Source organism: Zingiber officinale, chromosome 4A (assembly GCF_018446385.1).
Source record: "Zingiber officinale cultivar Zhangliang chromosome 4A, Zo_v1.1, whole genome shotgun sequence".
In the NCBI taxonomy this organism is placed as follows: domain Eukaryota; kingdom Viridiplantae; phylum Streptophyta; class Magnoliopsida; order Zingiberales; family Zingiberaceae; genus Zingiber; species Zingiber officinale.
Genome location: NC_055992.1, coordinates 105,561,464 through 105,588,372, shown reverse-complemented (window position 1 = coordinate 105,588,372; position 26,909 = coordinate 105,561,464). Strand labels below are relative to the sequence as shown.

At 36.7% G+C, this 26,909-nt stretch overlaps 2 protein-coding genes across 4 annotated transcripts; one reads left to right on the top strand and one right to left on the bottom strand.

The window, feature by feature from the left end:
* Nucleotides 1-225: 225 nt before the first annotated feature.
* Nucleotides 226-14,712, bottom strand: LOC121972580. The gene is made up of 4 exons (XM_042524232.1): nucleotides 14,636-14,712; nucleotides 2,945-2,950; nucleotides 1,450-2,377; nucleotides 226-1,143 (listed from the first exon to the last, which is right to left on the bottom strand). Exons 1-4 carry the CDS (start codon nucleotides 14,710-14,712, stop codon nucleotides 226-228), a joined length of 1,929 nt encoding a protein of 642 aa, XP_042380166.1.
* Nucleotides 14,563-26,850, top strand: LOC121970460 (guanine nucleotide-binding protein alpha-1 subunit-like). 3 transcript variants are annotated; one of them, XM_042521202.1, is made up of 14 exons: nucleotides 14,563-14,740; nucleotides 16,402-16,567; nucleotides 16,704-16,776; nucleotides 17,165-17,202; nucleotides 17,299-17,388; nucleotides 17,528-17,605; nucleotides 18,410-18,517; nucleotides 18,602-18,703; nucleotides 24,225-24,280; nucleotides 24,914-25,048; nucleotides 25,302-25,395; nucleotides 25,489-25,548; nucleotides 25,622-25,701; nucleotides 26,414-26,850. In XM_042521202.1, the coding sequence occupies exons 2-14, from the start codon at nucleotides 16,472-16,474 to the stop codon at nucleotides 26,589-26,591; spliced, it is 1,188 nt and encodes a 395-aa protein (XP_042377136.1). In that variant the 5' UTR covers nucleotides 14,563-14,740; nucleotides 16,402-16,471; the 3' UTR covers nucleotides 26,592-26,850. The 3 variants fall into 3 exon arrangements, with proteins under 3 accessions (XP_042377136.1, XP_042377138.1, XP_042377139.1); XM_042521204.1 differs by having other exon boundaries at nucleotides 14,570-14,724; XM_042521205.1 differs by lacking the exon at nucleotides 14,563-14,740 and adding an exon at nucleotides 14,864-15,267.
* Nucleotides 26,851-26,909: the final 59 nt, after the last annotated feature.

Genomic DNA, 26,909 nt, shown 5'->3' with positions numbered 1-26,909 from the left:
CAATACATCTTCAATAACTCCAGCTGGGTGAGTCTGACTGCGGTCAGCTAACTGAATGACTACTCCTGTAGGTTGTAATGGTCCAATCCCTAAGGTCTAAAAAACTGATTTCGGCATGACATTAATTGAAGCTCCCAAATCTAACATGGCATCTTGAAAAAGATTACTCCTGATCTCACAAGGGACTGTAAATTCTCCAGGATCTTCACATTTCTGAGGAACTGGTTAAAGAAGTGCAGATACATTCTTGCCCATGCTAATTAACTCATTCCCCTTCAACTTTTTCTTGTGCACACAAAGATCCTTCAAAAATTTAGCATATTTTGGAATTTGCTTGATCATTGTGAGTAAAGGAACATTTACCTCCACCTTGCTAAATAAGTTAACAAGCTCTTGAAATTCCTTAGCTCTTTCCTCTTCTATATTCTTCCTTGGTTGAATTTTTCTTTGAGGAAAAGGCAATGGAATACTTAGCTCGATATCTTTCTGAACTGAATTTTGATGTCTTGAATTTCCAGATTTGCTGCAATCTGGGTTTGCTACTGGAAACTGTTCAGCTGGACTAAAGTTGCTGGAAATTTCCGGAATACGACTTCTACTCCCTTGTGCATGCTCCAAATTCACAGGATCGATGAAAATTGAAGTGGAGCTTGAGGTTGGCACATTCTGAACTTCTGGAATTTCTTCACTACTGGAACTTTGTTGCTGGATTTCTGGAAAATTTTCAGCAGCAACTCCTTCTTTTGAAAATTCTGAAACTTTTCTACCACTCCTTAAAGTCAATGCACTAACGTTCCCTTTAGGATTAGGAGTTGTTTGAGATGGCAATTGACTAGATCCCTGAGCTTGAATCTGATTAATGCTGGAAGCCAATTGTCCTATTTGCCTTTCTATATTTTGAATTGCTGAATCTGTCCTTTGCTGATTTTGTTGCTGTTGAAGAATTTGTTGCATCAATTCCTCCAATCTGGCTTGCTGTGCATCAGAATTAGAAGCATTACTGGAACCTCCTTGAGTTAAACTCAACCTCCTAGATGCTGGAAGTACTTGCTGTGTAAAATTCAGTCCCTGTTGAACACTCTGATTCTGGAATTGATGTTGCTGATTTTGATTTAGAAACTGTTGATAAGGCTGAAATGATTGCTGAAATTGATTTGCAGGGTGGTAAGGGTGCTAGAAATGCTGATTTTGCTGCTGGAATCCATGCTGAAAAGGATGATTCTGCTAGAAATTTTGAGTATGCTGAAATTGCTGATTTGAAGATGGTTGTTGATAGAATGAATTTCCATATCTTAAATTCAGATGATCTCTCCAACCAGGATTATATGTAAAAGAATGAGGATCATATTTTTGATGATGAGCTCTAGAAAAGGCTGCCAAGGATTCATCTTGATGAAGGCTCGGACAAAGTTCTGAATTGTGATCTTGGCTTAAACAAATACTACAAACCTCACTTTGTTTAAATGGAAATTGCACATTTGGAACTATAGAAGATTGAGTAGCATTGTTCAAGGCTAATTGTTTTACCAATGAGGTTAATTCCATCAATGAGTTCCTTATCTCCTTTTGTTCATTAGAAACCATTTGAACTTCACCAACTCCTCTAGTAGTGAGTGCTCTACTTCCAAATTGCTGTGAATTTTCAGCCATGTTCAAGATAAGCTCCCTTGCTTGCTCTGGAGTTTTGTTCACTAAAGCTCCTCCAGCTGTTGTATCTATCATACCCCTGTCCATAGGTAATAAACCCTCATAAAAGTATTGGACTAGTAATTGCTCACTAATTTGATGTTGAGGACAACTTGCACATAACTTCTTGAATCTCTCCCAATATTCATACAGTGTCTCCCCTACCACTTGTTGAATTCTACAGATACTCTTCTTGATAGTAGCAGTCCTAGAAGTTGGAAAGAATTTCTCCAAGAAAGCCTTCTTCATATCAATCCAAGAGGTGATAAATCCTGGTGGCAAATAGTACAACCAATCTTTTGCTACTCTAGTTAATGAAAATGGAAAAGTCCTTAGCTTGATGTCCTCTTCTGAGATACCCTGTGGCTTCATCGTAGAACAAACCACATGGAATTCATGTAAGTGTCTGTTCGGGTCTTCTCCAGATAACCCTTGAAATTTAGGGAGTAAATGGATTAATCCTGATCTTAACTCAAAATCTCCTGCCAAAGTTGGATAAGTAATGCATGAGTACTTGAAAGCTTCATCAGGAGCTGCAAGCTCCTTCATGGTTCTATTATGATCAGCCATGGGAATATCTAAATGTAATAAAATGCTCTTAGAGTCTTCTAAAGTTTTCTCTTGAATTCTCAATGCCCTGAAGGTTCTCTCAATCTCCGGATCAAGTTCAAATAATTTTTCTGTTGAAGTCCTGGTCATAACATCAAAAGCAAAATGAGCATTCAGATTAATCCAATGTAAGCAAATAAGACACAAAACAAAGAATCCAATCTAAAGACAATCACACTTTTCTAGTTAACTCCCTGGCAACGGCGTTAAAATTTGGTGTTAACCATTTTGCATGTCACGTGTCACACCAAATTAATTAGATTGAAACTCATTGTAACTAAAAATAATTATTGTAATAAGGAGTCCCAAGTCGTATTCTTTTTCCAAGGAGTCATTAATAAATGTGTGAATGCCTAGAATGTGATATTCATTTAAGCTTTATTCTGGAAATGAAGTTTTGGTTATTACAAACTCAGAATTAAAATGGCTGTCTTTCACAAACAAATGCAATGGAATTAAAAGATATGTATGCTTGACAAAATTTATTTTGAGCAAACACATCACTGCATGAAATAAAGCTAACTTACAATTATCAAGCTAACTGCATCCAAATTTACACATGAATAACAACAAAACCAAAATAAATTGAAACAAATTACTTGAAGATAAACTGAACTGAGTTGTAATTTTTTGTAGTGAACAACATTACTCGAAGCTATAGTGAACCAGGAGAAAATCAATTGAAAGAAACAGAGCTTTCAAACTATTCTAATCTAATGGAAGTTTAAGAATAAACAAATTCAGTAACAGAACTGAAACTAAAGTTTGAACTGAGAATTGAAACTGAAGTAAGAATTGAAATCCCTAAACTCTTGTCTCTGATTTTTGTTAAAATTCAACTATAAGCTGTTAACGTAAGAAATAGAATGAGAAAATCTAACAGAACATATTTCAACTTGGTTTTGTTTGCACCGAAAAGAAAATAAGATTAAAACTATAGATCTATTAATTGAAACTAAAATCAAGATGAAAGAGCATCACAACTCAAATCATTGTTTCATCAACTGTCTTTCTACAAATACGCAAAAAATCTCGCGGAAACTCCCGTGAGAAATCACCGGATCAATTTAGATTCTCGGTTGAGAATCAAGAAGTGTGCAGCTGTAGAAACCTCCCTACAAGCTTACAATCTTCTATAAAGTTCAATTGTCGAAGATCAGGGGAAAGATGAATGAGACGCGATTGTCAATCGATCGATCAAATCAATTGCGAAGTCGCGAGCGAATTGATGAACGGATGTGAAGCAGAAACTTTTGGAAAAACTCCTCTATGATTTCTGTTGCCTGTTGGACTCCTTCAGATCGGAAAAACTCCTCCGATCTGAGCTTGTCTGGTGAATGTGAATTGCATGGACAGCGACAGAAGAACCTCCTCTCTCATAATCTGGTGGTCGGACAATGATCGCCGGTCACTCCAAATGTTGTCGGTGATGATAGATCTCAAACTTTGATCTAGATATTGATGGGAGCATAGGCTTCGCTAAGGATGAAAACGATGAACAGTAGAGAATCACGAGGAACCGAGCTCAGGGAACACTGTAGTTTCTCAAGGTTTTTAAATCCCCCTCAAACCTGATCGGACGGTCCATAATGTTTCGACTTGATCAACGGCTAGATGAACTCAGATCTGAATCAAAACATCTGGATCTTTATCTACGGTTGAGATCTACTCCTCATTAGGTTAGATGGGTCAGATCTTCAATGGATGACTCAGATCTGCTTGATTGTGGATGAACGACTACAATTGTTCTGGAGCTTGATCGCCTCGTTAAGCCCTAGATTTGACCTAAGTGTGAATTAATCGGATTGGATCCATGACCCTATTGATGCCTACAAGATAACAGTCAAATATTAGCATCAAATACCATAATTAAAAGCTAATTTGTAATTAAGTTCAAGATCAAATGCGATTATAAAATGCAATATAAATGTGAGTTTAAGCTAAGAATAGACAATTAAGAACATGCATTATGAATCAAAATAATGTAGCTAGACATCATTAGACCATTTCCAATGGCAACTAGTCAGTGAAGATTTATACTCATCACAGTAGATTATTTCTCAAAGTGGGTGGAGGCCGAGCCGCTAGCCAAGATAACCGAGCATATGGTAATCAAATTTATATGAAAAAATATCTTATGTCGGTTCGGCATCCCTTGTCGGTTCGTCTCGAACAACGAAAAACAGTTTGTAGGACAGAGGCTCAAAGAGTGGTGTGAAGGCTATGACATTATGCAGGCTTTCACCTTAGTGGCCTACCCCCAGAGCAACATCTAGGCGGAAGTCATCAACAGGGAAATCCTCAAAGGGTTGTTGGCTTGGCTCGACCATGCTGGAGGTAGCTGGGTTGATGAACTCTCTAGCATATTGTGAGCCCATCGTACCACACCAACAAAGGCGACCGACGTCACCCCGTTCGTTTTGGTGTGCAGAGGGGGGGGGGGGAGCAGTGGTTCAGTGAAAGTTAGAGTAGAGTCTGATAGTGTGCAGCTATATAATGATGGAAACGTAGAACGGAGACTTATGGAGCTCGACTTGGTAGATGAAGCACGGGATAAAGTCGTCGTCCGGCTCATAGCGTTCAGGTAGTGCATGAAGCAGAATTACAATCGGAGGGTGATTCCAAGGTCATTCCAGGTCGACGACTTGGTTTGGAAGAGAGTAAAGCTGGTCGGTGACGTCACCAAGTTAGAAGCCCCATGGGGAGGACCCTATAAAGTCATTCAGAAGCTCCGTTCAGGAGTCTACTATCTGCAAGATGGAGATGGAAGAAATTAGATCAGCCTTGGAGTGCAAACCATCTCCAGCCCTATAGGGCTAGGTGAGAGGTGCGTGATTAAATCTAGATATACTTGTATGAATATATGTCCTGTGTGTGTAGGGAGATAATGAATAAAATGCCTAAGTGCTCTAGACTCTTGTACCGTTCAGCCAAGTTAAAAGTCAAGCAGCGACTATAAACCCTTATCTACACCTTTAAAAGTCGAGCGGCGGCTATATACCCTTGTCTATGCCTTCAAAAGTCGAGCAGCGACTATAAATCCTTGTATACACGTTCAAAAGTCGAGCAATGATTATAAACTCTTGTCTACGCCTTCAATAGTCGAGTGGCGACTATAAATCCTAGTCTACGTCAATAGTCAAGCAACGAATATAAACCCTAGTCTACATCAATAGTTGAACGGTGACTATAAACCCTGGTCTATGTCAACAGTCAAGCGACGACTATAAACCCTTGTTTGCATCAACAATCGAGCGATGACTATAAACCCTTATCAACGAATCAACAGTCGAGCGGCAACTATAAACCCTCAAGTCTACGACAATAGCCGAGCGGCGGCTATAAACTTGAGATTAAAATCAGTGAAAGTTATGTGACGACTATAAACATCGCCTGTGTAGCCGACTGGCAGGTAGGATCCACGCTCACAAAGGCAAAGAGACTGATCAGCATACGCCGAAATAGACGGTTGGATGGCTTGTTAGATAGTTACATTGATGAGCGAAGGTACAAGAATGCATACTTAGAAAATTTTCACAAAATGCTAAAAGGCGGTGGAGATGCTAGATAGCCCACTGTGCTTAACGGTGATGCATGGAGGAACACTTACAAAATTTAACAAAAGGAGGGAACGTCGAACGAGCATTCATTCATTGACACTTAGAAAGTTTTTTACAAAGCACCTAGAGAGGGTACAAAAGACAGCCTGTGAAACAAAAAAAAGGAGGTTACTCGAGATAATCGAGCACGCCGTTCGATAGTGACTTGGTGAGCTTCTCTCTATTTATGATCTTGTTGGTCAGCGCAAGAGGGAGATAGCCGCCATCCTTTATCTGTTGGAGGGTTCCATCGATGCCAAAATTGAAGAGGCGGAGCGCTTAATTAGTGAGTCGGTCGTTGAAGGGGTCTGAACGAAGATAATCACGCTTGAAGACTTCAAACCGACCGGGCTCTGCATCTTGGTAAATCTTGAAGGCCGCTCGAGAAGCCTCCAACTCGGCCTTCATCGAAGCTAGCTCGACATCCTTGGCGTCCAGCTGAAGCTTAACAACCACCTGCTCCTCTGATCGGCTCTCCCGCTCCTCTGATCAGCTCTCCCGCTCGGTGACCAGAGCAGCTTCAGCCTCCTTCAGATTTTGTGCCAAGACCCTTACCTCTTTTTGTTTAATCTCTAAGTCCTCTATGGCGCGAAGCTTTCGGGTATTGGCAGAGTTGATTTTAGACTCAAAGCTACCAGTCTGCTTGTTGAGTCGCTTAATTCACGAGACCTACTAGGCACTCTTGTCCCATTCAGCTTAAAGCTGTTCGGAGTTCCTCTCCAGATCAGCCTTCAATTGGGCCACCTCGCTAGTCAGTTGTGTTGGTTTCTACTCGGAATACCATTCTGTTTCCCCTGTATAAAAATTTGTACAAGCACAGAACTTAACCTAGCTACCCATGTGCTCTACTGAAGTTAAACTTGGATTACAAACGATGCTTAACATTATTAATCCAAGTTGCTCTTCAGAAGTTAAACTTGGATTGGAAACGATACTTAACATTTTTACTCCAAGTTTAACCGATGTGATCTTCCTAAGTTAAACCATATTACAGAAGTTGATTAAATATCTATTTCAAAAATTGACTTCCAGGTTAAACATGGTGAGGTACTAGGCCTTCTTGGTTATGGGATCATCCACCACTTCCTAGACAAAGTCTTTCAAAGAAATTAAATATTTAACTTCTTGCAGTAACCCTAGGTTTAACTACAGAGACCACAATAGAAACACAAGATCAAAACACAAAATCGAAATACAAAATTGATAGCACGAAATCGAAACATAAAATCTCTAGTCTCTTGTGTTGGTGTTTCAGAATCCATGCAAAGAAAGCTAACTAATTAATTCGAAGCGGAAACCATTAATTAGTTATACCTTTTTTTGTAGCTAAATACCTCTTGATCGTTTGTTGTATTCCTCTCCTCCTCTTGGACGTTGTGTGGGCAACGATCTACCAAGATGGAATCCACCCGAACCATTTCTTCTCCTCCAAGACTCTCGAGCCACCAAGGGATGCCAAAATAGGAAACTCCTTCTCTTCTTCTTCCCCTCCAAGCAACCGACCACCTAGGTACTTCTTGTCTTCTCCTTCTTCTTCTTCAAGCTCCGGCCTTAGAAGGAAGAAAAGGAGGAAGAAGGGAATATAGAGATGATGCGGACCTTAAGGGAAGAGAGAAGGAGAGGGTCGGCCATAAGCAAGGAGAAGAGGAGAATAATAATATGTGTTACACCATAAGGCATCACCTCCTCTTCTTTTATAATCCTTGGTCATGGCAAAAAATGAAAGTTTTAAACATAATTAAAACTTCCTTATTTGTGGCCTCCCTTTTAAAAAAGAAAATTTTAACAACAATTAAAATCTCTCTTTTCTAAATTTCCTATTGTACATGGCAATAAAGGAAAGTTTTAAAATTAATCTCTCTCTTTTAAATCATGTAGACATCTACAAAAAAGAAAAGATTAAAATTAAAACTTCTCTTTTAAATTATGGTTACCAAAAAGAAAAGTTTTATCAGAAATTAAAATATCTCTTTTAAGGAAAGATTTTAAAATTTAAAACTCTCTTTTAAAACCATGTGGATGGCTATAAAAGGAAAGATTAAAATCTCTCTTTTAAATTCCCTTAGTAGATGGCTATAAAAGGAAAAGTTTTAAACAAAATTAAAATCTTTCTTTTAACCATTGTAGGCAACTACAAAAAAGAAAAGATTTTAACAAAAATAAAATCTCTCTTTTAACCATTGTAGATAGCTATAAATAAAGAAAGATTTTAACAAAATTTTATTTTTAATCAAAAACTTCCTTTTCCTTTTACTTTGGCCGGCCCCATGCTTGGTCACCAAGCATGACTTGGCCGACCCCTACTTGGGCTCCATGAAGGACTTGGCCGGCCACATCTTGGACACCAAGATGTGCTTGGCCGACCACAACATGGACTAGAAGATGGGCTTAGGGTGGATACAAGGCTTTATAGAGGCTACAACAGGGACTGAGAGGAGAAATTGGTTTTGGTCTCCCGATGAGCTTGAGCTTCCTGTGTTCGCCCTGAACACCCAACTCAAGTTCATCAATAATAACTCATACCACTAAAGAGTTATTATTGAACTGCCGCACCAATCCCAAATTACATTATGGGCTCCTTCTTATCATGAGTGTGTTAGTCTCCCTGTGTTTAAGATATCAAATGTCCACTAATTAAATGTGTTACTGACAACTCATTTAATTAATATCTAACTCTAAAAGTAGTACCACTCAACTTCATTGTCATGCCGGACTAGGTCCACCTGCAGGGTTTACATGGCAATCCTTATGAGCTCCTCAGGGGGGCATCATCAACCTAGATTACTAGGACACAATTTCCTTCTATAATCAACAACACACCATATAAATAATATTATTTCCTAACTTATCAGGCTTATTGATTTAACGAACTAATTCTCACCCATTGATAAATTAAAGAAATATATACTAAGTATATGTGCTTGTTATTATATCGGGATTAAGAGCATGTACATCCATAATAACAGAGGTTTTGTTCTTTTATGTAGTCAGTATAAAAAGAAATTACCTCAAATGGTCCTGATCAATACACACATAGTGTACTAATGTAATTTTATAGTTAAGATAAACTAATACCAAATTACACTACAACCATTCCAATGGTTTGTCCCATTCCATCTTAGTTGTGATCTACTATTTATAATTTATAAAGAATTGATAACATGATCTTCTGCGTGGCACCACACACCATGTTATTTACAATATAAATTAAATGGATAGCTACATTTAACATAAATGTAGACATTTGACCAATGTGATTCTTATTTCAAAATAAATGTTTACAAAAAACTAGGTTTTTAGTATACATCCTAACAATCTTTCATTTATACTAAAAGACTATGCTACCATAAATGCTGCCATACATCTGATTCCCATCCCCTCAACATGTCGATCAAAAGCTCTCGCCGGAAGGGCCTTAGTGAAAGGATCTGCCAGGTTATCTTCTGATGCAATTTTGGCGACAACAACTTCTCCTCATTTCACGATGTCTCATATCAGGTGGTACTTGTGCTCTATGTGTTTACTTGCCTTATGGGCTCGTGGTTCCTTCGAGTTTGCTATTGCGCCACTATTATCACAATAAACTGTGATAATTTTGGGCAAATCAGGAATCACATCCAAGTCCTTCAAGAAGTTTCTGAGCCATACTGCTTCTTTGACTGCCTTAGAGACTGCCACATACTTAGCTTCCATGGTGGAGTCTAAAACGCATTTATGCTTAACACTCCTCCATGTTATGCTCCACCTCCCAAAGTAAACACATACCCCGAGGTCGACTTACTATTATCCCTATCTGATTGAAAATCTGAATCCGTGTAACCCACAAGGAGCAAATCATCTGCCTGGTAAATCAGCATATAATCTCTAGTTCTTCTCAGGTACTTTATTATATGCTTTACAGTAGTCAAATGTCCTTGTCCTGGATTACTTTGATATCTGCTAACCATGCCCACGACAAAATAGATATCCGGTCTCGTACATAGCATTGCATACATTAGGCTTCCTACAGCCGAAGCATAAGGTACTGCCTTCATGTCCTCTATCTCCTTTGATGTTTTTGGACACATCTCTTTAGATAAAGGCACTCTGTGCCGAAAAGGTAGAAATCCTTTCTTGGAGTTTTGCATGCTAAAACGAGCTAGGATAGTGTCGATGTATGAAGCTTGGGATAAGCACAACATTCTTTTCTTGTGATCCTTTATTACTTTGATTCCAAGAATATATCCACATTCTCCCAAGTCCTTCATAGCAAACTGCTTGGACAACTATACCCTTACGTCTGACAATACTTTGACATTGTTGCCAATGAGCAAAATATCATCTACGTATAGTACAAGAAATACCACAACGTTTCCGTCACACTTTTTGTATACACAAGACTTATCCGGACACTAAATGAATCCATAAGACTGGATTACTTCATTAAATCAGATGTTCCAAGATCTTGAAGCTTGCTTCAGTCCATAAATGGACCGTTTGAGCTTACAAACAAGATGTTCTTTGCCCTTTGCAATGAACCCCTTTGGTTGCTTCATATGGATGTTTTCTTCAAGACTTCCGTTAAGGAAAGTTGTCTTGACATCTATTTGTCAAATCTCATAATCCATATGAGCAGCAATAGATAAAAGAATCCGGATAGACTTAAGCATGACTATCGGTGAAAAGGTTTCCTCATAATCGATTCCCTCTTTCTGAGTATATCCTTTTGCAACAAGCCTTGCTTTGAAGGTTTCCACCTTCCCGTCTATCCCTCTTTTTCTTTTGTAGACCCATTTACATCCAATGACTTTTACACCATTTGGTGATTCTACAAGCTCCCAGACCTGATTAGAATACATAGTTTCTATTTCAGAGTCAATTGCACTTTGCCAAGATACTGCATCTTTATCTTGGAGTGCCTCATCATATGTCCGGGGATCAGATTCATGTTCACCGGGGATCAAGTCCGAAGACTCTCCCAAAAACATGAATCTATCAGGTTGCCTAACAACCCTCCCACTATGACGAGACACTACTTGTAATTATGCATCACGTGTTGCAGTTTCTTGTGGTATCTCATCTTGTACAGTTGGTACTAAATTAGACGTGTCTTCTCTAATTCCCTCAAGAATAATTTCACTCATGGGTTTGTGGTTCATTACATAGTCTTCTTCTAAAAATCAGGCATTGATGCTAACAATGACCTTCTGATCTTTAGGACTATAAAATAAACCACCTTTCATTCCTTTAGGATAACTCACAAACAAGCGAACTCCTGTACGTGATTCCAACTTATCAGTGTCTCCCTTCAGCACATGTGCTGGACTACCCCAAATCCGAATATGTTTCAGACTAGGCTTACGCCCATTCCACAATTCTGTGGGAGTAAAGGGTACTGACTTAGAAGGTACCAAGTTCAGAATGTGCACTGTCGTTTCCAGGACATATCCCCAAAATGAACTTCGTAATTCTGAATAACTCATCATTGATCTAACCATTTCCATAAGAGTCCTATTCCTTCGTTCTGCCACACCATTCTGTTGGGGTGTACCAGGTGCAGACAGTTGAGATTGAATCCCGACCTCTGATAAGTAATTCCTAAACTCTCTCAAGAGGTACTTGCCACTATGATCAGACCGTAGTGTCTTGATACTTTTACCATGATATTTCTCCACATCAGCCTTGTACTCTTTGAACTTATCAAAGCACTCAGACTTGCGGCGCATCAAGTAAATGTACCTGTATCTCGAATAATCATATATAAAAGAGACAAAATATTCGAAACCACCTCTTACCTCGATAGTCATAGGTCCACACAAATCAGAATGAACCAATTCTAACACATCTTTGACTCTATACCCCTTGGCCTTAAAAGGTCTCTTGGTCATTTTTCCTTCCAAGCAAGATTCGCATGTTGGAAAGTTTTCCACCACCAATGAACCCAAAGGTCCATCGGCTATTAACCTTTGAATCATACTCAAGTTAATATGACCTAGCCTTAGATGTCAAAGATATGTTTGGTTCATTTCCGAAGGATTCTTTCTCTTATTAGAATTAGAAGATGTGTTATTAATTTCCATTTGTTGCATCGTATGAGTTATTGAATTTAGAGTATATAAATTGTCAACCAATGTACCAGATCAGATAACTACTCTATTTTTCTTGACAACTACTTTGTCATCAAAAGAAATAGAATATCCATCTTCAAATAGTTTAGAAACTGAAATCAAATTTTTTCTAAAACTTGTTACATAAAGGTAATTTCTCAAAATCAATATTTTATTCCTATCAAAGGATAAATAAACATCTCCCACTGTAACAGCCGCCACTTTCATAGCATTGCCCATGTAAACGGTGATTTCCCCTTCATGTAGTCATCGGATTTCTTGGAATCCCTGCAATAAATTATAGACATGATCAGTGACTTCCGTATCTACACACTAGGTACCAGTAGATAACACCACTAAACATATTTCAACAACTAATGAATAAGATACACCTTTATTGTTCTCATTTTTGAGAGGGCAGTCCACCTTAGTGTCCAAGTTTTGTTTTCAATTATTATAATTGGGACTAGTAAGTCTATTCTCTAATATAGTAGGAGGTTTGAAGGTCATTTGAAATCCTAAGAATCATAAAATATTTGGTCAATACTTTAGAATTTAAAATAATATTGATTCCTCAAATAATATCATTTAAATTCACCAACACCTCAAACACCGTGAATTTTGTATGCCACGATAGTGTGGACGTATACAAATTCGAACATTTATAAGAGGGGGTTTTACCCATTAATTTTATTATCTTGTCAACCTAACTTTATGACAAATAAAATTAATAGTTGGTTTTTCTTCGGTCACACAAATAATAGCAGTGATTCCGATGGGGAGGATACTATTAAATGTGCATAAGTGTATACCATTACTTGATACTAAGTCCATTAAATAGGATTGTGCCCCTTCAGATGGAGAAGATCACACGCTCCTAAATAATTTCCTATAATCATCCATTAAGGAAGTTTGATCTAGTGATCCGCAAACAAACTCATCCGATGTAGAGGAAGGCACTCAGAGCCAACGTGCAAGTTTGAATGCATCACTTACAAACCAGTAATGGAGATCATGGAATTTAATTAATTCATCTTCCACTTAGTTATTTAGAAACGAGGAATTTTAACATGCACACAAGCACACAGCACACACATCACAGCATAAAAGGTAATAAATATGAAAATTAATTTTCCAACTATTATGACCTCATCCAATGTTGTCCTCTGTATGCCACCAACCCTAGTCGCCGCTAAAGGGTTTAAGTCGTCACATCCATCATGTTTCCTTTTCCGCTGCGCCTCTGGTCCTCAAATAGCACCACGCCTCGCAAGGATACGATTCGCGACAAAAATAAAATTTTACATTTATCGATCCTATATTTCACGAAGGAATGTACATGTAATCTAGATCGAACAAAAATGTAAAATCCTAAAACTAATACAGCTCCTGCTGTATTTAATAATTACAATCATGCACACATATAAAATGCCCTCGACATGTCCGAGGGTCCAATCACACACAATCATAATAGGTCATAATAGTTGGAGTCTGCAACCACAGAGTTAATCTATTTGCACATCATACTATTATCCTGTCTAAACTTATGTATGAAAAGTGCATAATTAACTGAAAACCAAACACACAGAGGCAAAAACTAGCTCTGATACCAATTGTTGGTTGCTACTCGGAATACCGTTCTGTTTTCCCTGTACAAAAAGCACAGAACTTAACTACCCATGTGCTCTACTGAAGTTAAACTTGGATTGCAAACGATGCTTAATATTATTAATCCAAATTACTCTTCAGAAGTTAAACTTGAATTGGAAACGATACTTAATATTTTTACTAGTTCTTTAGAAATAACCTACCAAACCAAATCATTACAAGAAAGCAACAGAAGTCCACCGAACGAAGATTCCCAACCGAGCAACTCCCAGATATCATATCCCTAGCTAATATTCTTCATGATTTCGAACATGATCAACTACCATTTAAATTTCAAAACCGATCGGAGAATAATTTTACCATTTGATTTTAATTGAGCAACTCCCAGATATCATATCCCTAGCTAATATTCTTCATGATTTCGAACATGATCAACTACCATTTAAATTTCAAAACCGATCGGAGAATAATTTTACCACTTGATTTTAATTGAAAAAAAGTGTCCATATTTATCAAATGACGATGGCCTTTTATCTTTCTCAAGTTTATTTTTTTTTTGTTCATGTATAAAATAATTATAACTAAAATAGTGCGGAAGTAAAACAAAAAAACACAGGTGTCAGTTAACAGATTCCAACATCTGACTGGCCAAGAGCGTATCTTAATCAATCTTGTCGGTTCTTAACGACAAGCAGCTGAATTAATTATTCATTCTGGAGGCTATTGAACTCCTCCCTCTTAATATAATTACCCTATTAATGTCCCCATTAGCTTCTAATAAAACGTCAACAAAGATTAGTCTTCCCGTACTGAGTTACCCGCTCGTCACTTGACGGTTGGATCTGACCCCGAGGCTGCTCTGTTTAATCTGGACCGTCCATTCGACGAATCCCGATTCGAATCGGGCTGTTGACCGCTCTTTTGGCCCATCGGCTCGTGAGTCCGCATTGGTCCCCGCGGTCCGCATAACCCATGACGCTTGGCCGCTACTGGTGAGTGAGAATTTTCCTGATTCCCAGATCTGTGCGATCGGCAGCATCAGTTTACTAGCACTTGGAAGACGCCGGAGCTGCCGTCGCCGTCGCCATCGCCATCGCCATCGCCATCGCCATCGCCATCGCCATCGCCTCGTCAAGGTAGTGGAACTACGAGGTGGGTGTTCGTTTTTTTGCTAATGCGTCTGACTTGATTAGATTAGGGTTTCTGCCAACTTTATTGTTCTTTGGAGCTAGTGGTTCTGCGATTTTATTCTTCTGGAACTGTTAATTCAGATTTCCACCTAGTGTTTCGACCACTGTTGATGTTGCTTAGTGCATTGGAGTTCAAGGAGATCCTCGTGTGTCGTGTGTGGGTGTGTAGTAGTACTGTCAGAGTGTCAGTGATATCTTTGATGTAGGATTTTGGTCGAGTTGAGGGGGCCTTAGTGTGGTGGGTTGCTGTCTGGCTTCTTTTAGTTTCTTGACAAAAGTAAAATTTGGAAGAGAGTCAAGGATTGATTACCTGGAAAGGATTCGGTCATCATTCCTGGTGGAGCTTAAGAATGTGGTGAGATCAGTGCGGGTGGGATGAACTGGAAGAATTCATCAGGTGGTATTGTGATAGGTGGTACTGACTGATAAGAGAATGTGGCATTTTTCTTTTCTGTGGAGAACAATCTTGACGTGAATGCCACAAATGAAGTAAGAATTATTTTTCTTCATGCTCATTCCGGTGATTAACTTGAGTTAACACATGGCATAAAATGGCTATAAGACTTGATTGACAGAAGAGAGGAGGATGAACAATTTAAATGTGTGGTACATTAAGGAGGAAAACAAGTTGGCCTAGATGCTAGTACTTTGGGGTTCAAGACCCATATATATATCATTGTGGTATGTTAGCCAACAACTAGAAGTCAACAATTTGCTAGTCTACGTGTGATATCTTGTGTATTTGATAATTAGGCTGATTTTATTACAAGCAACCTAGGATTCGTTGAAGGAATGGATTTCATGGAGCTGGTCATTTTTGATCTGTTAATTTGTCTATGGATAATGGTTTGTCATGCTTGATTTACTTTACAAACAAGCCAATCTCTTGTAAATATCAGTTGATCAACACTTGTTATATTTTCCAGATTACTCATCTATTTTTTGTAGGTTAAATCCTTAAAAAGTTCTTGATTTGAAGTGACATGTCTCCTGATAGCAGAAACGACAAAAAAAAATAGAATCCTTGTCTACTCAAAATAAATAAATATGATCAAACAAAGAATCAATAAGAGAGGGCAAAATTGCTACATGTTGCCATGGAGGATTAAATATAATTTCTTTTAACTGTAATATGTTTTTTCTTGTTTCCAACTTGGTACTTATTTGCGTGGGTTTGCACTACTTTCCCTTGTTGATATCCCTGAGTACAAAGTGTAAAGTGCAACAAATAATTATGTGAATAGGGAGACAACTGCATAATTGATTTTCTACAGTTGCAAACTGTAAGACAAAGATTTTCCCCTCACTCAGTTATTGTCTCTGCAATCTAGTTTGATTGGGCGTATTCATTTGGGCATACGATAAGTGAATCTTGTTAATTTATCCAGTTCTTTGTTGACAGTTTATTTATAAAATACGTAATTAATTACCTTGTTGGGAAATGATAATTTCCGACCTTATTCAGTCAGGGTTAACTGAGGATACTTGCCTTTTAGATAGTTCTAGTATATGGAATTATCAAATTTACTTTTCTAACATTTCTTGGCCATGTTATTCTTTGGCATTGCCATTTTTTTTATGCCTAACCTATTCTAACTATTATGTTTGCTGTTTAATCATCAGGCATGTAATCCAGAATGAGGCTACCTTATGCAGAAAGTTAATTTAAGAAATCTGACATGGTTCATAAAGTATGAGATCCATGCTTTCACTTTCCATAGTAAGCATGGGCTCATTTTGCAGTCGACAACAGCCATTGAATGAGGTTGATGCTGAAGAAAACATACAGGTAAATTTTCGCCATTCCTGGAATAAACTATTTAAGTCAAATGTGTATCTCAATCTCAAAAGAATTGTTATATAATGACTTGAGCTTGGGGCTTATGTCCGATCCTAGTTGTTTCTTGCTTGTACATATATTTCAGGCTGCTGAAATTGATAGGAGGATTGCTCAAGAAACCAAAGCGGAACAACATATTCATAAGCTACTACTTCTTGGTATGCTGAAACATAACATGCTATGCATCTATCAGTTGTCCTAGTAAAAATAATGCATTACCCCCAATCTCCCACCTACAACTTTTTTGTCCATGCTCTTGTTTCTTCTTAAATACTTATACAACACACTTCACAGATATTAGTTAGTATAGTTGTCAAGAAAATTATTTTTTTAGAAGGCATCTTAGAATTTAGTACCATCTTCTACTTTTTGTGTTGTTTGAAAGAAGCATGATTGATATTTAGTGGATCCAAGGAGAAAGTTTAACTGACATAAGTTGTGTCTTCTAGTTTGTATTTTTTTGCCTCTTGTCTCTACCCATGCTAATTGTTAATTCTTAACATTGTCTTCTTGTACTCATTTTTATTTTCATTTTTTTAACTAAAGGCGCTGGAGAATCAGGAAAATCTACTATTTTTAAGCAGGTTGGATTTTTATTACTTCTTACCTTTTTTTTTTTTTTTTCTTTTTTTGCTGATGCGCATAATCTCGACTGATATTTCATGGGTTTGTGTTTATAGATAAGGCTTCTTTTTCAAACTGGTTTTGATGAGGTGGAGCTAAAAAGCTATGCGTCAGTTATCCATGCAAATGTTTATCAGACAATTAAAGTATGCACTACTAAAATTGGTGTGATTGTTTGTTTCTTTTACATGAAGAGGGAGGAAGCAAGTTTGAGCTTCCAACTCTAATTTACTATGCACGAATGTGTTTATCTTTCTTCAATCTAACTTGATTTAATTTAAACAGATATTGTATGATGGGGCAAAAGAATTGGCACAAAATGATCCTAGTTCTTCGAAGTACGTTGTCTGCACTGAAAATAAGGTTTGGTTATGCCTTCTTTTTGCTACTCATGGAGCTTTGAATAAGGAGGCTTAGATTTGTAACAGTCTGAACCTTAACTATTTATCTGACTTATTATTGGTGTATGATTGGTCAGGATGTTGATCGGTAAAATACACTGGAAGAGTATATAACAGTTGTCTTAATGCCATATTGTTTGATCTGAATAATTATTATTCTGTTCTTTAATTTAAGATTTTAAGCTTTACTTCATATACTTTCCCATTGTTTCTTCCTTTGAGCCGAAGAAATAAACATTGCTACTATAATAGAATTAAATGAATCTTGAATTACTGTTGCCCCTCTTTCTCATTGAACCCGCTAGGTCTAGATAACCAAAATCTTGACTGTTCAGAGCAAGATTTCACAAAGTGGATGTAGGTGGTATGAGGTTGATGCACTGCATATGGTGTGTTGGAGAGCATATGCAATTAATATTAAAAAATGTTTACATTTTGGTAAAAATGATTATCTTGCATAAAATCATACATTGCAAAATACATAAAGTTAGCGATGAATATTAATCAACAATGTAAAATAGAACATATATATGAGTAATGTGCATATAATCAATATCTAAAATGGTTGTCACTGATAAAATAATTGTTTTCCTTGAACTTATATGTTATAAGGTACCAAATAGGGTAGCTTAGAATTTTTAACTAAATTTGGTTCAATATAAATGAATCAAATAAGACATTTTTTATTGCACATGCATACCACTAAGACATGGTCCAATTTTCAATTGCTGTATATATCTTTTTGACATGGTCCTCATGATGCCAGGATATTGGTGAAAAATTATCAGAAATTGGAAGCAAAATGGATTATCCTTATCTTACTAAAGAGATTGCCAAAGAGATCACAACTTTGTGGAATGACCCTGCTATTCAGGTTCATATCTCTATGTTCAACAGGTGTAGAACATTTTCCTGTTTGGTTGTTCCCCACAAGTTGATGGTTGAAAAGTACTTGCAGGAAACTTATTCTCATGGGAACAAATTGCAAGTCCCAGATTGTGCTCAGTATTTTATGGAAAATCTTGAACGATTTTCTGAAGCAACTTATGTTCCAACTAAGGTAGTCATCGGAAACCTTTTTCTTCATGTGATTTTGTCAAGCTTCCTGGAAGTGTGTCTTCCCCTCCAGTTATAAATGCTTAAGCTATTCATATAATTTGTTTTTGGCTACTATCGAAACTCAACTTCTATGTATCGGGTATCAAATGATGTATATATATACTATGTAGAGTAGGGATGACAATTTTTTTGCTCGTCAAGACTCATCTTGACCCGACTTGATTGAGGCTAACCCTATGACTTGGGGATGAGTCTAAAAAAACAACCTACATATGCAAGGCAGGGCAGGACAGGACAGGTATGGTTTTTTTTTTTTTTGCCTCAGCCTAAATAAAAAAAAAGACAGCCCGGCACAAAACTCCCGCCAATGCTAGGTCCTAAGAAGGGTCGGACCACATATGAGATGGGGCGAGGAAGGGGAAGAATTTGCCTCGCCTCGCCTCGCCTCGATCCACTTGGCTTCCTATATGAGATGGGGAGAATTATAACCCCCCCCCCCTTTCCTCTACGAGTTCAACTTGATAGCATATAACAGTGCTTAATTGACAATATTTGAAATATTCCTACTTCACCTGGGATAGCTAGCCAAAAGATAGCTATTATCAATGCTATTTCAAATTACTTCCTTACAACTATTCAAAAACCACTATGCTATTTTCTCTGGGCCTTATGCCGACCTTTATGCTAATTGGGATGAAGTGAAAGTTTTACTTCCATGAGAAGATAAACCACCTTATAAGGGGTTTTATTCACTTAATGAAGGCTATGACTTACTACGGAAAAAATTGGACCTCAACTTTATAATAAGCCCATCACTTCATTTGGACAACAAAATACAAGAAGACAAAACTTATTTAATGACGACCACTTCTTCTATTACAAGCCCAACAAGGCAAGATATAGATCTACTCTTTGTACCACTTCGCCCATTACATTATCAGTCCTTAGAAGTATTGCAAGGCCTGAAAAAGAAAGATAATCTCTTCTCACTCAAAGTTGTGCTAGAAGATATTACTTCTGTGTTTACGTACTTTAGGAGACAGTTCCTCTTATAAAACTTTCTTAGAACTTGCAGATGCTTTAAACTGGTTTCATCAAAACCCTACCCTAGGGATGATGATTACTTACATTGAAGAATACTCGGACAAAATCCCATGCATAAAACAGTTTCAGCAATGCTCTCAAAATGCAGACTTAGGCTGTCGATGCCAACTTTTATATTCTATTAGACAAGCCAATATGCATCTGGAAAAGTTTCAGAAGAAAAATTATAGAGGAAGACTTATTACTCCAGACTCACTTATGACTTATGGACTGCTACATCAATTATGGATACACAAATTAGACTCAATTCCTTTATTGCCACATACACTCGGAAGACTTATCCAACATTTACTTGAAGAAAAAGAAACTTTTATCCTAGTTACTTTTGACAGCATGCCTCCTGAATGGCTCTCCACTCAAACCCAAGCATGTCATTAAACTTGATGTTCAAGGACTTAATGTCCAATTACTTCCGTTCGAAGATTATCCCTCTCATCCAGATAAAGAATGACTTTCCCCAAAGCCCTTATTTGGACAATTAAAACATTGGCGGGCTTCTCTCCAAGGAAGTTCATGGCTATGGGATCCTTACCAAGATCCAAGTGAATATAGTCTGGTCGGAGAAACCTTTACAGAAAAAATATACTAGCCAAAAACATGCGGGACAGTTCATTTTCCATTTGCTTATACAACACAACACCAAACCCTATGCCAATTTTATCAAAAGAAAATTTTAGCATGGTTAGACAAACAGAAAACCACTTCGTCTATAAGCTCTACTTCTACGCTACCACCTTCTATGGGCTCAGTAGAAGAAGCCAACTTAATTAATATGATGGAACTCTGACGGAAGCACTGATGTCAGCAAACACTTACTACTCATGATGGATGCAATGACGACAACAGACTTAATTAGGGCTGTAAATGAACCAAGGGTTCGTGAATAAGCTTGGTGTTTGGCTTGGTAAGAGATTGTTTATGTTCGTTCAATATACATAAGATTAATTAAACAAACAAGCTTAACAGTTCGTTAAGCTAAACAAATAAGCTTGAACACATATGTGTTTAGCTCGTTAACATTCGTGAACAATGTTCGTGAACAATGTTCGTGAATAATATTCGTGAACAACGTTCGTGAACAATGTTCATGAACAACGTTTATGAACAATGTTCATGAACCATATTAATTAATAAAACTCTTTTTAATATGTTAAATAAATAAATAAATTTAAATTATCAAGCTCAATAATCAATCAAACAACTAAAAGTTTCAAACAATCAAACAAGTTTGAATTGAGAGTTTGATAACATCTAAACGAATCAAGCTCAAACCAAGCTCAAGCCAAGCTTGAATTGAGAGCTTGATAACATCTAAATGAACCAAGCTCAAGTCAAACTTCAAACAAGCGCAAGCTCATAAAAATTAAACCAAGCCAGGCTTGAACACATTTCAAAAGCTTGATTCATTTTAAGCTCAGCTGGGCTCGGCTTGGTTACCTTATCAAACAAGCTTGAACACCCCAAAGCTCGGCTCGGCTCGGCTCGGCTTATTTAGAGCCCTAGACTTAATAACGTAAGCCCTGAGCTCATACAACACTAGCAGGCTCAGAGTTTATCTACCACGTCTCTCTTCTAGCCCCTTCTCTTCCCTCCTATAAATATAGAGTCTCTCTGCAGACAAGAGGCATCAAGAAAAACTTGTATCACGAGCTTGTAATCTCTCCTCTCCTCTTTCTGGCAGTTGTAATCCCTACTATTACCTTATAAGTACTTTTTAAGTACTGTTTGTAAATTAAGTTTGTCATCAATATATCTGTTTATGTGTATTTTCTCTCTTCTATGGCTGAGTAACTCTTTGTTTCTAAGCCGAAAGTTTTTGTGTAGTCTTGTTAGATCAATAGTCCGCAATCCTTATCGGACACAAAATCCGTAACTAGCTAAGAGAGAAGATGGAACTTTTGTCCTTTGGTTCTGTAAACCTGTGCTGGCTAAGGCAAAATAGCTTGAAGGCTTGAGTAAGACCTGAAGAGCTGGGATAAGAAACCAAGGATTATACAACGGTTCTAGAGGCTCTCTACTAGGTGAGGCTCACTGGTGCGACCTAAAAAGACGATACAAATACCTAAAGGCATAGAAGCTATTAATCAGAAACACTAAACCTATTACCAAAAGTAAAAGTTAAAAAAAAAAATTAAACTAAACCTTGGTATCAGAGCCACTGAACTTAGTTAACTTGTGTATGTGTACAACTTCTACCTCTTCTAAACAACTTGATTATTTAGATCTTGCCCTACAACCTAGATATATAGTAACTCTAGATCATAATAAACACACTTGTTACATAAGAAGTAAACAACTTGGCATCTGTTACATTCTGAGCAACCACACTTAAACACCTTAACTGACCTACTGTTAAGTCTTCCTCTTTCCTTGGAAACACATTATCAAGCACGAACACATAAGGTAGACCATCTACTTATCATCTCTCTACAACAACAAAAGTTAGTCTCAGAAGTCTTACGAAATCTTGACTACTTAAAACATTCACTAAACTTAAAACCTACTGCTGAAACAAATACCCAACACCTTTTACTACAATCAAAAGAATTGATTGTTAGTAATAAAACACAAATAAACGAAAAGTTAGATAAAATAAACCACTTATTAGAAGAACTCAAATAAAAAAAATTAAACTAAACCTTGGTATCAGAGCCATTGAACTTGGTTAACCTGTGTATGTGTACAACTTCTACCTCTTCTAAACAACTTGATTATTTAGATCTTGCCCTACAACCTAGACATATAGTAACTCTAGATCATAATAAACACACTTGTTACATAAGAAGTAAACAACTTGGTCATCTGTTACATTTTGAGCAACCACACTTAAACACCTTAACTGACTTACTGTTAAGTCTTGCTCTTTCCTTGGAAACACATAATCAAGCCCTAACACATAAGGTAGACCATCTACTTACCATCTCTCTACAACAACAAAAGTTAGTCTCAAAAGTCTTACGAAATCGTGACTACTTAAAACATTCACTAAACTTAAAACCTACTGCTGAAACAAATACCCAACACCTTTTACTACAATCAAAAGAATTGATTATTAGTAATAAAACACAAAAAAACGAAAAGTTAGATAAAATAAACCACTTATTAGAAGAACTCAAATATAAATGAACAAATTGAAATATGAAAATACACATTATGATGATGCTATAGAATACACAAGACAGTTTTCAACAACAAAGGAAGACGGTTATTGTCATAGTGAACTTCCTGGAAAAGGAGATCAAATTCAAATACAACAAAATAATACTATTCTAGGTCTTCTTTCTTCTCTTCATTATCGCTTAACTTTAATTGAGTCAAACCTTCTCAACTTAGAAACACATCTATCTGGTAATATTGACTCTACTGAAGTCAAAGAAGCCTTTGCTAAACTTACTAAAGATCTTAGTCAATTATCCTTGAGAAAAATCCTTCCTAAGACACCACCAGTTACTTCAAAATTTTTAACTTACAAACCTAATGAGTCTGACAAAAATTGAACCATTCTTAGGACCTTACATACCTGTTAGATCTATGGAAGCCAATACTTCCTCCTCCTGGTTAGATACCATAACCAGAAGAAATAGTACTTCTATTCTAGGACCTCTTCGCTTAGAAGAAATTATTGATGTGGATAAAGATCTTATAATTTTCTCTAATGAACAATTAAATGCTTTAAATCCTAAGAAACTGTATAGTCAAGGAATTTTACATTTCTCCACTTCTGTATACAGACATCATAGACAACAAGCTCTTCATCTGCCAGATGGAGGTGAAGTCAAACTTGGTCTTATGACAGAAGAGGCTCCTAAAAGCCTCTATCTTAGAAGCGCTAATTTAGGCATTACTTATTTATGTCCAAACTTTAATATGACTATACGTGATTTTGTAAAACATATTCAAATACACATCCAAGCAAAAGGATATGATCAATTTCAAGGAGATAATCTTCAATTGGATATTATCTTCTTAGGAAAAACAATGAACCATAGGCATAATCACTTCAAAATCTCTGTCACAGATATGATTGAAGCCTTAACAACAAAAGACATCTGTAATTCATAGTAGCAAGGAAAGCTCAGTTTTTGTGTTGTTTTGACTTTCCACTGCTATGTTTCAGGATTAGGGGTCTGAACGGGGAACTAATGTCGAAAACGAAGTTGATTTATCAAAAACATTCTAGAAGAACTATGTAGGTCTTTTTTCTACTTAACCTAAATAATGTCATCCATGGAGTTTCTTTTACTAGTGACTTGGTTTTATAGCTACCACCTGTGCTTTATTAACGTGACCATTCTCAGTTGGTCTTGCTCTTGGTTGCTCCTATATAATTTCCTTTGTGTTGTGCTATCAGAGGTGGACATTTCAAACTAGTTCTTGCTTGACATATTGGCATGACCTTTTGATATGCTTTATTCTAGGAGGATGTGCTTCATGCCAGAGTTCGAACTACTGGTGTTGTGGAGATTCAGTTCAGGTCCCTTACCTAACTGCATTTTTATTAGTAGCTGCATATAAATTTTTTTGTTTTTGCATGCAAGACTGAGCTTGATGTTCATGTGGGAGGAAAATTTTGAAATTAGAAGATCATTTAGACTAAGCTAATTCAGGTAAGGGGTTTTTTCATCATGATTCCACTGGAAGTGCCGAACCACTATTCTGTTTTCACAAATCAATTAAGAAAAAAAAGTGTAAACCCAGCTGATAGGCATTCAAGCTGACTAGGCATGGTTCAAATTCATCCTAGGATTGACATATTTGTAAAAGCTAAACATGGAAAGTTCTAATATATATATATATATATATATATATATATATTGGGTTCAATAAACTGATCCAGCATGTCTATTAAATTGTTAAAAAAAGATTTCAAAATGATAATATTTTTGTTACCACCAATCAAATGATATAATAAATGTCATATTTTTGTATTTATAAAGTATAAAACAATAGGTAAACATAAACTATTAAAAAAATTTCTATTTGGGTTTATTATGATTTGATCATTACCAAGATGGATCTCTTTTATAGTTTCTCGAGAAAACTTTATCTACTAAGCAAGTGGCAGGTCTAACATGATTTTTTTTTCTTTTAAAAAAATCTTGTGCAGTCCTGTAGGTGAGAGCAGAAAAAGTGGTGAAGTTTACAGGTTATATGACGTTGGGGGCCAGAGAAATGAAAGAAGAAAATGGATCCATCTATTTGAAGGTGTTACATCTGTGATTTTTTGTGCTGCGATTAGCGAGTAAGGTTATGATCTTTTGGTCTGCTCCCAATTCTATAGATTCATAGTTCTTACTGTAAAACTCTGTTGAATTAGAATCATTTCTAACTTCAATATCTTTTTTTTTATTTGCAGCATAAATTACTGCCTTTAATAAACTTGATATTTCAAGATTACCAAATTTGTCAATTTATACGCTTCTTGGTGTTTTGCCATGTACCTAAAGTGTAGAACTGTAAACGAAGTGCATCTCAAAGATAGTATATTGTTGCAGATACGATCAGCTGCTCTTTGAGGATGAGACGAAAAATCGGATGATGGAGACTAAGGAACTGTTCGAGTGGGTGCTGAAGCAATCCTGCTTTGAGGTTTAAATGAAACTTCTTATAGTTTTCTTGATTTAATGCTTTATAGTTTTGATTCTTTGTCCCCTTCCTAAATACTAAACCTATCTTGATCAGAAATCTTCATTCATGCTGTTCCTGAATAAATTTGACATCTTTGAAAAGAAGATTCAAAAAGTAAGAATTTCTTGTTTAAAAATTACTTGTCCAATTGTTTCTTAGTTATAATCTCATGTTTTTATTTGTACAGGTTCCTTTGAATGTATGTGAGTGGTTCAAGGACTATCAGCCTGTGGGATCTGGGAGACAAGAGGTGGAACATGCATATGAGTAAGTTAATTCTGCCTTCAATATTCTATACTAAAAATGATAAATTGTACATGTGATTGTTCTTGGCAATACGGTATATTTTAGACACGGGCCCCTCGTACCTGTCAGGAGTACTCAAGTTTTGGTCATTGTGAACTTAATATATCATGTTTATCAACAGAAACCAATAGATCTACCACTATCCTTGTTCACTCATAAAGTTTGCCGATCTTAGGCTTGGTAGCTGCTCTTTCGATTCAATTTACTATTTCTACCTGATTCTACGACTCAAATCTCTAACCACAAAGAACAAAGAATATTCTAGGAGTAGCTCCTTTCTTAGCAGATTCTAATCCACAGGGATTTGCCATGAATTGCTTTACCCATTATCAACTACAATTTAACTTTACATCAGTGATTTATGTTGTTTGTTAAAGAAAGGAAATTATTCTTAATTCCTTACATTATTTTCTCTGATTTTTACTTCATTTGTTTCTCGATTCGCCTTATATTATTTTCCAATTTGCCACAATGTAATATCATCAATGTATTTTCCACTTGTCTTGTATGCTATATCCTCATTTTCCACTTGTTGTTTACTATTATCCTCCTGTTACTACCTCTATAAATGAGGACGCATGGATGAATATTATTTCCAACACAAATTCTATCGTTGCTTAAATTTCATTTTTCCGCCGAGCAATGCTAATCTTAGCTATGCATTTGTTTATAGGTTTGTGAAAAAGAAATACGAGGAACTTTATTTCCAAAACAGCAAACCAGATCGCGTCGACCGAGCCTTCAAAATTTACCGGACAACAGTCTTGGATCAGAAACTTATAAAGAAAACTTTCAAGCTCGTCGATGAGACCCTGAGGAGGAGGAATCTCATCGAGGCCGGTTTGCTATGAAGGAAAATTTATTAGTATATATACATATATATTGGGAATATTTCATTTTTTTATAATCCATTTTGGTTACGTTGGCAGAGGGTAAACTCCCATTTTCTTGTTTTGGTTAGAAGTTTGATGAGTTTGGCCATGGCTTATCAGTTTGGTTACACGTTCATCGTTTTCTTTTTCTTTAACACTTGTGACCTTATAATATTACGTTAAAATTGTATGGCTCCTCGTAGATAAATTGTCAAATTGTACCTTTTGTTTGAGTAAATCCATTGGATTACCTCCCCAAAAATTCTGTCGGGCACTGCTAAAGATTGTCATGTTCAT

Excerpts from the sequence above, each read along its gene's own strand:
- LOC121970460 (XM_042521202.1), top strand. The coding sequence starts at position 16,472 with ATGAGATCCATGCTTTCACTTTCCATAGTAAGCATGGGCTCATTTTGC. Across the intron at positions 17,389-17,527 it reads ATGTTTATCAGACAATTAAA|ATATTGTATGATGGGGCAAA; the intron begins GTATGCACTACT and ends TAATTTAAACAG. Across the intron at positions 24,281-24,913 it reads GTTGTGGAGATTCAGTTCAG|TCCTGTAGGTGAGAGCAGAA; the intron begins GTCCCTTACCTA and ends AATCTTGTGCAG.
- LOC121972580 (XM_042524232.1), bottom strand. The coding sequence starts at position 14,712 with ATGGCGATGGCGATGGCGATGGCGATGGCGATGGCGATGGCGACGGCG. Across the intron at positions 1,144-1,449 it reads TTCCATTTAAACAAAGTGAG|CAATCATTTCAGCCTTATCA; the intron begins GTTTGTAGTATT and ends AATCAATTTCAG.